The sequence below is a fragment of the Convolutriloba macropyga genome, chromosome 2 (assembly GCF_964194025.1).
Source record: "Convolutriloba macropyga chromosome 2, txConMacr16.3, whole genome shotgun sequence".
Lineage (NCBI taxonomy): Eukaryota > Metazoa > Xenacoelomorpha > Acoela > Convolutidae > Convolutriloba > Convolutriloba macropyga.
Window position 1 is genome coordinate 26,646,713 of NC_134469.1, and position 13,228 is coordinate 26,659,940.

A 13,228-nucleotide genomic window follows, 5' to 3' on the forward strand; every position below is an offset into this window, starting at 1 on the left:
GGGAGACCATTGTTGACAAGATCGATCCCATTCATGAGGAGTCATTCAAACACTCATCTTATCCATAAATAAATCGTACAAAAAAGTGTAGCCCCGCCAGTAATTAAGGCTCATTTTATTCTTCTGCATTTTTTCATCGTTTTACTGAACAAATTCTGAGTGCACTTTTCACAATGTATAGTTTCAACTTCATGTTAGAGTTGCTTTCAAAATCGGTGAGTATTTATATCTAATTAATACACTCAGCTTGTATCAATGAAAGTTTGTCTCAAAAGTGAACTCATCTAAAATAATCTTTGAAAGAAAACAATTATAGATCAAAAATGCCTAGAATAAACTAACTCTCATTGATATTATTTTTAAAAATTTGCTGGCGCTAACAAAAATGTCTATCATTTTTATCAAAAGAGTAGAAAAAGATTGCGAATGGAAAAGTTTTATTTCATAGAATTATCATTTACATAGAAATTTATATTTTTCAAGTAAATTTTACCAGTGTTTTTTTTGTGCACTTAGTTTTCTCCAACAAAATTTAAACGGTTTTAAGCAGTATAGTAACGTGAGAATTACTGGAAGTTTCAAAAGCATTGTTGTTCATTATTCACTAGTCTTCAAAAGGTCATCCAACTTTGTTTTTTTTCGTTAAGACGCATATTTCAAAAGCAAACAGTTTCAGAGATGATGAATTTTTTCCTTTGAAATTGATGCTCGAAAACCAAAAATGAAAAACAAAAATATAGATGCGCTTTATCACTCAAAAAGAAAACTGAAAACTCTATGATTCTGGCACTCGAGAAGTTATTTATACGATCAAAAAACGTTTTTTCAACAAAAAAGTTGACGTCAGTTGTTCAAAAACTCGTTCAAACTCATATCCGAAAATATCTATGATTCCAGATATTTTGTGTTTTTTCCTGGTATGATATCTCAAAAACAATTACTAACAAGCAGGTACTTTCCTTGCAACTGTGATAATCTAAAGTACTTATAACAATAAGTTTGCTAAAAAACCGGTAAAAATTTTTAAAAAAATACTGATAACTTCTAAATTTTTACAGAACTTGAGGCTTCATTCGGTTTGGAATACTAGATTCTTACCAAATTTGGTAATGCAAATCATAGCAACTATTGGTTTAAAAATTCAAACCGTCAACCACGTGAGACGCAACAAAACTGTTAGAAAATTTGAACTCATGTAAAGAATTGCTTTCAAAAAAGGATGAGTTTCTAAAACAAATTGACGCAATCATTTGTGCAATTTTTGTTACAAACCCGAGCGCCTTTTGAAACACATTACAATGGAAACAAGTAACGCTCAAAAAGGAAAGAAATGGGATTTTCGCCTTGAAGAGGTCAAAAATGTTTTCGAAGACATTGTTTCGATACAATTTTAAAAAAATCGACTACACAAAAATAAAAATTTGAAAACGGTTTCAAATTGCTGCTTCTTAATCAGCAATCTCATTTTAAAGCAAAAGGACTGCAAGATATTTAAACAAAAAAAGTCGGCGGAAAATTGAAAAAAATGCTGAAATTTGAACAGGAACAAACAAACCTGAAAACCGAATGAGTTGAATTAAATGAGACATTGAATGACTTTTCCACATCTCAAATGACTTGAAGCAGGCAAAAACTAAATCACTGGCATGGGTTGGTATAGATGTGTTGTGAAAATGATGTGAAAAAAAAAGAGAAACGTTTTTGGTACCATGTTACTTTATTAAATTGGCAACAGAAAGAGACCCCAAGTATGTTTGAAATATCAAAAAAAAAGTTTCTCCTGGAGGGTTTTCAGGGACTACATAACTCAATACTTAATGGTATTTTCAAAACTTACAGGAAATCAATAATTGAGCAAAATTGTCACCAAATTGTCTCAAATTTTTTGTCTCCTTGTTTTCTATGAATACAAGTTAAGCATAAAAATTAACCGAACAAAAATTAATCGAGGACTAATAACTGCCAAAGACAAAACTTCTTATGAAATTTTAATTCTTTTAGCGTAAGCATGTTCATATTTTTTACCATTTTTCTGCAAAGTATCAACAGCATAAAACAAAGAACCATTGACAATACTCTATTTTTTTGCTTCATTTTGCAATTGACAAAAATAGCAAAAATCAGAAAAGTCGCGAAACCCTGAAAGATTCTCAATAACGGACAATTTGGTCAAATTAACCTGAAATGCACTTTTTTCAAAATAATTGATACCACGAAATTTTTTTTTTGTATTAGACTGCTATTTCCACAGAGACGTCAAACGGTATGAGGCTCAGGGATACCCCCAAAAGAGGCGAAAATTGTCGGAACAAAAAAGTGACCACGTTACATAGGTCTCATTCTAACTAATAAATAAGAACAATAATGCTTTTCTGATATAAGCTCGATTGTTCCTGTAACTACTACATGCTATTACGTCCACATCGTATTCTATGCTCAATGTTCCTTCAATGTAATTTTACATTTTCAAAATATTGTCTCATACGGTAACTCTTAATAGCGGAAACCACACTTTTTCCGTCATGATATCCGTTTCACCTGCTCCGTAAAACCAATTGCGTCACTCTTCCATTAGACAACGATTTAAAAAGAATGAGCCTTGCTTGACATCAGACCTGTCCGCACACTAGGATAAAACGACATCAACTGACAGGTTCAATAGAATTGCTTATTTGGTACTCTTAAGAGTTGAATGGTAATTGAACAAAGTGGGGGGTTGGAAAAGACTCAAGATAAAGTAGCCTAATGAGTCCTAAATGAAGTGAACTGCATGTAATGACCTCTGATCATAGTTGAACGCATCTTTTGAAACAAAAATCTGTTCACATTTAGTTTGCCTGTAAAAGTGACGCAAGTTTGTCTTCCAACCTGGTAAGATAATAAAGATGAAAAAGGACAGCAGTTTTGAAGCTATCATTTTGCCGAGAGTAGACGCTAATTATCTAAAAACTTGCAATATTTTTAACGTTTGGTGCTATTAAAAGTCAGTCGAGGTTTCGGTCAACAAGGGTCAGAACCAGAGGGTAAAATTATCGGGGCTAAAACAGTAGATCGAAAGACACTAGATCGATTTTTGTTTTTTTTCGGTTGTGATATATTAATATTTATTTCTACGGGCCGCTGAGGCATGGAAAAATTAGCTACTCACACGGTTTAAAATTAGTAAAGCACGTCTTAAAATTTGTCATTTAGAATACCTTATACTGTTCGTACTCACTTTCAATCTACTGTCCTATTTATTGCAAAATGTATAAAATTCGATCTACTGTCCTTTCGATTTTTTGTCCGGTCCCAAAAATTATCACACTAATTGAAGGTTTAATTTAAAATATTAAGTTATGATGATTATAATAATTATATTATAATAATTAGATAAATATTAAATATCTTATATAATCAAACAAATCATTCTTTTCAAATTGGAACCACATTTAAATGCAATTATCCTCTCCAACACGAGAGGTCTCACATTGACATAAAATTAGCCTGTATAGGCTTAAGTTCTATGAATGTGTCAGACCACTGGTCAATAACTTTTGGTTGTCCAAAGACCAGATCAAGTGAAAAGTTTTTTATTGAAGCAAGAAAAACATTTAGGAAACGTTCTGAAGATAATTACTTTAATAGAGTAGCCCGATACAATAATTCTTTGTCTCAACTTAACAGTTTTGCTAACTCTTAACCACACAAAAATTCATGTCAGTTTCGAAGAGAAAAGAAGAGAAGAACTTTTTGGAAGGGGAGGCATTGAAAAGATTCAAATATAAAAGTTACCCTTCAGGATGGAAAATTTTCGAGAAATTTTAATTATTGAAACTTGATTTCTCCCCTAATCTGGGGACTACCAAGCTGGTTGTAACCATGTTACAACCATACCTCGAAGAGATGAACTTTTTGGAAGGGGAGGCATTGAAAAGATTCAAAAATAAAAGTTACCCTTCAGGATGGAAAATTTTCGAGAAATTTTAATTATTGAAACTTGATTTCTCCCCTAATCTGGGGACTACCAAGCTGGTTGTAACCATGTTTGGTTGAATTCAATGTTATTATTATTATTATTATTATTATTATTATTATTATTATTATTATTATTATTATTATTATTATTATTATTATTATTATTATTATTATTATTATTATTATTATTATTATTATTATTATTATTATTATTATTATTATTATTATTATTATTATTATTATTATTATTATTATTATTATTATTATTATTATTATTATTATTATTATTATTATTATTATTATTATTATTATTATTATTATTATTATTATTATTATTATTATTATTATTATTATTATTATTATTATTATTATTATTATTATTATTATTATTATTATTATTATTATTATTATTATTATTATTATTATTATTATTATTATTATTATTATTATTATTATTATTACTATTATTATTATTATTATTATTATTATTATTATTATTATTATTATTATTATTATTATATTCTGCGAAAAAAATAAAGTAAAAGTATAAGCGAATGATGTCTCTAATAGCCTTAAATATTCTTCAAACTAGTATATCACATAGATCAAATTCTAGCCCGGGGTTGTGATGAAAAGCACACATGACCATAACGTCTTAATAAACCCTACGGAGCAGAGATTACTGCGATGCTGCAATCCAGTCTAGTGATGGTTTTATGGCTTGTAATCCCAGTGAGTAACGATCAGTTGGTATAAATTAAGTTCTCAATTTCAACTGGTATTAAGAACAGCAGTAGTCATATGTGGTGGTTTCCAAATGGTATTGGGAAAGAGGCTAACTAATTATAACCAGTACTAACCAGACCATTTCAGCCCAGAAGTGAAGATGAATTTTGGACTTGACACTGTCTGCATCTGAAACACAACGACACCAGATTAACTATCAAACATTCAAGCAATTTTATCAAGTAAAATTTGATGAAATGAAGGGAAACTGTTTTAATTTGTCTTATAGGGTCTGAAGACCTTTTCAAAATCCGTAACACAGGCATTAAATGAACAGTTAAGATTTTATAATCTGTCACATAAAATTGAAATAATCGAACTTTCGAAAAACGCCAAAACATGCAATTGCGCATGCAACTGATTTATCAGGGCAGTTTTTTTTTTGAAAAATCGATTATTTCAACTTTGTGGGCTACGCTATAAAAGCTTATGATTAACTTGACAGAGCATTGTGAGACGAGGATTGCTGCGAATTGCTGACTCTGATTATAGTTAGTCCCATAAAGTTGAAATGCAAGAGTATTAACATTAAAATGCCGATATATGCATGTTTTAAATTTGAACTTGACGTTTGAAACGTTCGACAGTGTTTCAACTTTGTGCTACGGGCCATAGATAAAGCAGAAAAAAACTACATGTCGCATCAAATATGATAGGGCATGCCATACTAGATCAGAATAATTACACGACTATCTATTTGAATTGATCTCAAGACAGCGAATTAATAATAATATAATAATGTATTTTAATATTTTAACACAATAATAATAATAATAATAATAATAATAATAATAATAATAATAATAATAATAATAATAATAAAATAATATTGAATTACAATAAACGTGATTTCACCAAGCTTAGTAAGTCCCTAGCGGGGCTTCAATTTGATATCTCTCAAACACTGCCCAACAATATGGGTATTATCTGTACTTTAGAATTCTTCTAAGCTAATTCAAATAGATATTCTCTGACTTCACAATTGAATTTGTGAGGACTTGAATATGGACTATAATTGTGAAATCACGCGTCAATGACACGCATCCAATTGTTTTAGTTTGTAATTCTGTAGGAAAAATTAAATCGGCAACGCTGGCGGTTGCATTTTTGAGCAAAAAACTCTCGTTGGATCTTGTTTTGGGAAATATTTGATTCAAAAAACAAGACCGATATTATGTAATTTTTGACTAATTTGCATTTATTGACTCTTCTGTTACACTTGTAACTGATATCTTTAGATGAGTAAGCTCCTGATTACTTTTTTGTGTCGGAAAACAATCTTGCTGAAGTGCTTGCTCAATTTTTTTTTACTAATAAACTACCTATGTTTTCTCATATTTTCCATTCTTTCATCAAAAATGGCACCAAAAATGCTCCCCTAGTCCAGTTTGTTTAGTTTAGCGAAAACACAAAAATAAAAACTTCAGACATAAATTTTTGGTTCTACATAAGTTAATTTCTCCGTCAATATTTTTCAGTTGAAATTTTTTGGTTATTAGATCTTTTTAAAATATGATTGTTTTCAAAAACAACAATGCATTTTTGAGCTTCGCCACATTTTATCCCGTTTCTGACCTCCTGTAGCTAATTTTCCGCAAAAAAGGGCGCATATAATTCGAAATAATTGAAAATTAGTCGTTTTGGCGTATTTATTTTTTAAGTAATGATTTTTGGCTCAGAAATTATGAGGTTTCTTAAAATTTTTAACGGTTTTCTACACTTTCCAATTTTCAAGGTTTTTTGTTGTCTTATCACGTCAGCACGTTAATGATACCTCTGATATGGCATTAACTGAATCGAAAGAAGGCGCAATTGGACATATATCATTATTGAAGGGCTTTAGCACCGTTTTATTACAAATTTTTTTTGATTGTATTTATAGTTCTTTGTAGTCGTGTGACATACTCGGGAGAATGAAAGATCTCAGTGACTCAACGTCGAATTAAAAATGAACCAATTTAATAAATTCAGTTGATAACTAATGCTTTTGACAAATTTGAATTGAATTGTTTCCCAAAAATGCATGAATTTTTTTAACTTTATAATTTGTTCTCTTTTATCTACTTGAAACCTAGTGTTTTCAAGGACTGGTTTTTCCTGTTGTCTAGCTAATTATAGGTTATTTTTTTCAGTCCACTTTTCATCTGATGCTATTTTGCTTTTGCTATTAGAAGATTCTTTTTTTTTTTAAAAAAAAGGTAGATATTGACATTTGGTCGTAATTGATGTTTGTTATTGTCATTCGTTTTTGTTTGTCTTGTTTTGCAGTCTTGCTAATGGGAAGTCTCATGGACAATCTAAAGTGGGATTATCTTATTCGATTAGTGGTTTGAGTTTAGAGCATTTTGAAACTTTTTAGATCATTAACTTTCGAATAATACAATCTAGGAAGATGATCTAAGTGCACGTGCGTCCAGTTGATCTCCCAAATTCAACGACCTAAACAAGAACTGAGAAAAATCCACATTTGAAAATTGAATCTATAGCGCCCAAAATTGAACCCCCGTTTTTTTTTAACTCAGTGGCTGTTATCCTATAATTGGGGTCTGCTACAAGAAGTCGACTCAGCAGTGTGTTGCTGTGGGGGCCGAAGTTCTACCGGGTGGAACAACTCCTTCAGTCTCAAGTTGCAGATTCACTGGTGAGATAATTCCAGTTTTTAGTACTGTGGCAGTTAATAAAGAGGAGAAATGGTATATTGTTTTCTTTTAAACAGTTTTTTGCCCGCTGAAAAATGAAGTACAGTTTAAGAACAAAAAAATCTTTGACAATTGAAAATTCACCTCAGACGTACATTGGTTCCGAGATTGAGGTAAACCTCAACACAAGCAGTGGTCTAACTCAACAGATGTCCACCCTTATAATAGAAAATAGGTTTCACCTTTCACCTGGCTCTATTTTATTTATTCCTCGCACAGCCGACAAATTATATAAGATCCAGGTATAAGAACATTTTTTAGAGGAAACGAAAGAGGGATACTTTGGATGGGACCCTGATTACGACTCTTGGATCAACTCAAAATCAATATGGTCCCTCTGGTGTTTCAAAAAACTTTTAAGTAAATTGAAAAGAATCTCCAAGGAACTATCAGACCAAGTCGACGATTTCATAATTAATACTGAGAGCGCCCTCTATGTAGACAAAGCATTAGCTGGTTTGAACTTCGAAAGAATTAGAACGGACGATATCCTTCCAGATACAAAAACTTTGCTGCACACTTAAGTTCCAACTATCCGCTATGTCCCAATCAATGTACGGTATATTTGGTCAGAGCTTTTCTCTGGAAAGAATTAATCGCTGGAACAGCGGAGACTTTGGAGGGCTATGGAACGAAGGTTGCTCTTTGAAACCATCCAATCGATCAAACGATACAAGCTCTGAAGAGATTATCAAACATGCAAAAAAATTAGTGTTTCCAGGGCCAATATGGCAGAGCAGCAAAATTTTGGGCTTCTGATGGCTTGCACCAGTCAACAAGGCAACTCTCGATAATTTGAAAAAATTGCATCCCACTGAAGGAAAGCCTATTGTAGTCAAAAGTTTTTCATCAGAAGCCCATAATTCAGCGAAGAAAATGTTTCGGAACAGCTGCACTCATTTTCTAGACTTACAGCCGCTGGTCCTTCAAAAATGTTTCCAGAACATCTTTTGCATGCTGTACAGTGTACCGCTTCAGATCAGTCCATAATTGCTTTGAGTGTACTAACTAAGTTGGTAAACATATCTTGCCGTGGGGAACTTCCTGAAATTGATTCACAAGTTCTTTGTAGTGCATCAATATCAGCCTTGTTGAAAAAGAAAGGCGGTATTCGCCCTATTGCAGTCGGAGAAGTCTTGAGGAGGCTAATAGCTAAATGTTTAGCCAAAAGTGAAGCAAATCTAGAAGCAAATGAACTTTTCCAGAGCTTGCAATTGGGTTTCGGAGTGAAGGGTGGAGCGGAATCCATTATTTATTCGACTAAACTTTCCTATGAAAAAATTCTTACCTCGTCCAGTTCCTCGGGTAATTTGCAAATTGACTTTTGTAATGCATTCAATTCAAAAAAATGCAGTGAAATGCTAAAATCCGTTGCCAGTTCAGTAGCTGGCATTGCCGCTCTTACCAATTTCTGTTATTCACAACACAGCCAATTATTCTTTGACAAATTTGTTGTTAGTAGTGAAATCGGTATCCAACAAAGCGACCCAATGGGCTCTTTGCTTTTCTCTCTGACGCTCTGGCCCAATATAGAAAAAATTCAAGAATCTTCGCCAGAGCTTCAACAACATTCTTGGTATCTAGAAGATGGTGTCTTTGTGGGCTCAGAGAAGGATCTCATTAGATCTTGGGATATTCTATGCCAGCTCGGACGTGATCGCGGCCTCCACGTCAGGGTCGATAAGTGCGAACTGTGGTCCCCGGTAGATTTAGACAGACTAGATATAAGAAAAAATGAAATGATATTTCGGGCCTTGAGGTTCTTGGAGCTGCGTTAGGAACCCCACAGTTTGTCTGCATGAAACTTAACGAAAGGATAGGGAAAATAAGGGTAATATTTGAAAAATTGAACTACCTTGATGACCCTCAGTGCGCCCTAGGTATCCTACACCATTGCATTGGGGTCCCCAAAATGGTGTATTCTTTGCGTTGTCAAACGCCCACAAGTCCAGTTATTAAATCCCTAAATGAATTTGATGCCCAACAGCGCGAAAAACTTGAGAATATCCTTGGAGCTGTTCTTCGAGAAGAATCCTAGACTGAAGCACCCCTGCCCATAACCCTTTCAGGGTTGGGTTTTCGCCAATGCCAAGACCAGTATAAATCATCATACGTTGGTTCTGTTCTCTCATCTGAGGATCTTGTTTCAACAATAACCGGTGAAAGCCCAAAAAACTGCCATGTTTTTCAAGATCTTTATTCCAGTATAGCACAACTGGACATCTCAAACTTTTCGCAAAAGACGATCAAACATGCTCTTGATAATTAAAAATTTCATGGTCTCAAAGAGAATCCAGCTTTTGAGAGAGAGTCTGCCCGATTTTTCTCATTGTCTGTTCGACATGCTAGAGCTTGGTTGTCTGCTCCCCCATTCCAGCTCTTGGGCTTCGTATGGCACCAAATGAGTTTAGAATTAGTGCAAAGAAGAGTTTGGGTGACCTTGTCTACAACGCCGAAAAGAAGTGCCCAATCTGTAAAGCAGGAGTTCTTGATATCTATGGGGATCATGCCATTGCGTGTCACGGTCGAGGAGACGCAATTGCAATACATGACCGGATTCGAGATAAAATAGTTTCTGCTTGCTCACCTTCGAATCTCTAACCGGTAGTGGAAAAACAGAACCTCATTCCAGAAAGCCAATCACGCCCCGGAGATATCTTTGTTCAGACTTGGAAACCGGGGAAACCTGCTGCATTTGATGTAACTGTTACTTCGTCGCTGCAATCCAACTCTCTCTTTAATGCGGCAACAAAGGCAGGATACGCGCTTGATGCGGCAGATGAAAGAAAATATTGCCTCCACGACGATAACTGCGCAAAAATGGGAATAACAATTGTTCCCCTTGCAATTGGAGTCCTCGGCGGAATATCGGCAACCTTCAAGAAAACACTCGAGCGGTTGGCTGTGTTAAGTGGCAACCGTTCTTTCCAAGCGCAGGGGTTGTCTTTAGCCTTCTATAAAATGATGCAATCGTTGTCAATCACCGCTATTCGGGGATCAGCGGCAATGTTGTTGGCACGGGCTACCTAGTTAACTATTTTGCTGTTTGAGTGCTCGACTGTTTGATTACGGTTGCAATCATTGTCGACAGATTTGATCAAGGGGTCTGCCTCAATGATTTTGACGCGGTCTTATTGGCCAGATTTATTAACCAATTCAGAACAAGAAAAGCGCAGATTGGTCCTTTGACGATGAGCCGCCAAAACGATTGCAGCAAAAGAAAACTTCATTAATGTGCATTTCTACTATTTTTATTCTTACCTGACCAAAGTGGGGAGAATAAAAAAAATCATTTTACATGTGGAAAAATAAAAAATGCTGATGAAATGAGATTCATAAACTGTTGATCTATTGTATTGATAACCACCGTTATGTTAATCAAGTTAGTTGTAAATTAAAATATCTTCCATATTTGGTAGGCAATTGGGTCAAAAATGTGGATAAGCGAGAATCGAATATTAGGCGCAAACGCTCATTGCCGAGCGTCCTTGTTAATTTCACAGTCTTTTTGCTGATAACATTTTAAGGTTCTTGATTTGCATATTAACTGCCAAATGCTGAATTCTTTTTCATCCATATCTTACATCTTATCTTTTTAACTTTCTCGCCTTATGTTTGTATCTGCTTCAAATCATTACATACAAAACAGAGAATTCATAAAATATGTTTTAGTCTACTTAACTTGAAAGGATTAAAAACCCTTAACTATTTGATATACCGCCATCTTAATGGATCTCAAAATAATTTGTTTAGATAACTTTAGATACTATATAATTCATAATAAAGTACATTTGGTTACTAAAAAACTTATTTTCTTCAGCAACGTTTTTTGAGGAAGTGAACTGTAGTAAATGTGATAGCGAAAAGTCAATGCCTGGAATTTAATTTAATTCTTTTGATGCCGTAAAGCATTTTCGATAAATTTTCCAGAAGCATAGATTCAGTTGAAAAGTGTTCTGAATTTTTCTTTTGTTATAAGTGCTTTTTTGTTTTTGTTATCACGTCAATACTTTTTCCGACTAAAAGGTGTCACGTTAAACAATAATACGCACGATAGAAATCTTTAACCCGGTCATAAGAGACAGCAAGCTGCAAACAAAAATTAAAGTTGGCCTTTTCATAACAATTTTTTTGCCATATTTTGTTTGTTTTAAGCAGCAGAAACGGATAGCATCCGCAGGAAGAATTAGTAAATATTGATTTCTTAAAAATCCCATCACGGATGGTTTTTAATGACGTTCTTGGACTGTCATGATTTTGAAAGAAACTCATTCACATGTTGATTGAGAGTTCATTTATTCATGAATATTAAGCTGTTTGATGAAGACGTCTGCTGAATATTAAGTTGCAATAAAAATCTTTGGCTATTATTGAGTTATTTTTCATTTCTCTTGTTCGTCAAGTTTTTCCACAGTCCACTCATTACCGTTTCCAAAAGTAGATTCAAAAGCCCATTTGAAGGTTAATGAGATAAATCTTCATCTAGGTTGCAATCAAGAGATTTTACTGTAGAAACATTTTCGGAAATAAGAAATAATAACCACTGCATATAATGAGTACTCATATATTTATAGGTATAGAAAGGATCAGTGGAGATAATAATTCCTGAATTCGTGGAGACGTTTCATGAAAGTAAGAACCTTTTCTTGTACAGATTCGGTTTGAAATAATGCGACACCTCGATAATGAAATTTAGCTTAATACAGTAATCAAAAGGCGGGATCAAACAAAATTCTGAGCTGCATATGTCGTACAAAATTGCCTATAAACACTGAGGGTTTTAGTCAAAACGGTCGTTAAATACTCTACCTCATTTTAAAGAGTTCGCTCAAATTGGCGGAAACTTGTTCTTATATCAACCCTCTGACCGAGAAATAGTCAATTGGAAACTAACATCTTAACTATGAGCAAGGTTTTCAGCAGCGCATTATTACCCTCGGAAGCTTAAGAGTTTTTATCGATTATACACTGTAACATTTTGAATTAAAATAAACTCGACATCAATTAACGTCCATGCATTGCAGACATCCCGGTCCCAATAGGGTTTCAAACAGCATGGAAAAAACTATTTTGTTCGGATTGTGAGCTTCAATTGCTAACTCTCTATTTTACTCTAGTTTTGGAGGTACAAAACAATGTATGAACCCTTTACAATAATAAAACCATCAAATAATCGTGGTCATAGCTAATGTTTTGCCATCAATCAATATTCCGAGTCCCACTCAATGCCTGAAATTATTTTGAAAAATAATAGCCGAAACATGCAGGTTGTCACCGATTCTCTCTCTCTCTCTCTCTCTCTCTCTCTCTCTCTCCCTCCCTCCCTCCCTCCCTCCCTCTCTCTCTCTCTCTCTCTCTCTCTCTCTCTCTTTCCGTTCTCTCTCTCACACACCCACTTTCACTTTCACTCACACCAACACTCACACTCATTCTCTCTCTCTCTCTCTCTCTCTCTCTCTCTCTCTCTCTCTCTCTCTCTCTCTCTCTCTCTCTCTCTCTCTCTCTCTCTCTCTCTCTCTCTCTCTCTCTCTCTCTCTCTCTTTCTCTTTCACTTTTTCTCTGAGACTCACACACAGACACACACGCCACATACATATACAGACAAACAAATGTTTTCTCTAGGTGAACAGGGGAAACTAAAAACATACAAAAAAAATAATAAGAATTCATTTTCACCAAATCCAAACAGTTTATCGGTTTTTCTTTATAAATAAATTGACAAATTAAGTGTTCAAAGCTTATATTGTGACGCACGTGAAATATTTATTTTTTAAATGGATATTGAA

General features: G+C 33.9%; 1 protein-coding gene across 3 annotated transcripts in view; it reads right to left on the reverse strand.

The window, feature by feature from the left end:
- Positions 1-13,228, reverse strand: part of LOC142335219 (neuronal acetylcholine receptor subunit alpha-9-like) — a 133,570-nt gene that overhangs the window by 56,437 nt on the left and 63,905 nt on the right. For all 3 annotated transcript variants that reach the window (XM_075383614.1, XM_075383613.1, XM_075383615.1), the window contains one exon: positions 4,818-4,872. In XM_075383614.1, coding sequence (XP_075239729.1) covers positions 4,818-4,872 — 55 coding nt within the window. The remainder of the gene's footprint in view (positions 1-4,817; positions 4,873-13,228) is intronic.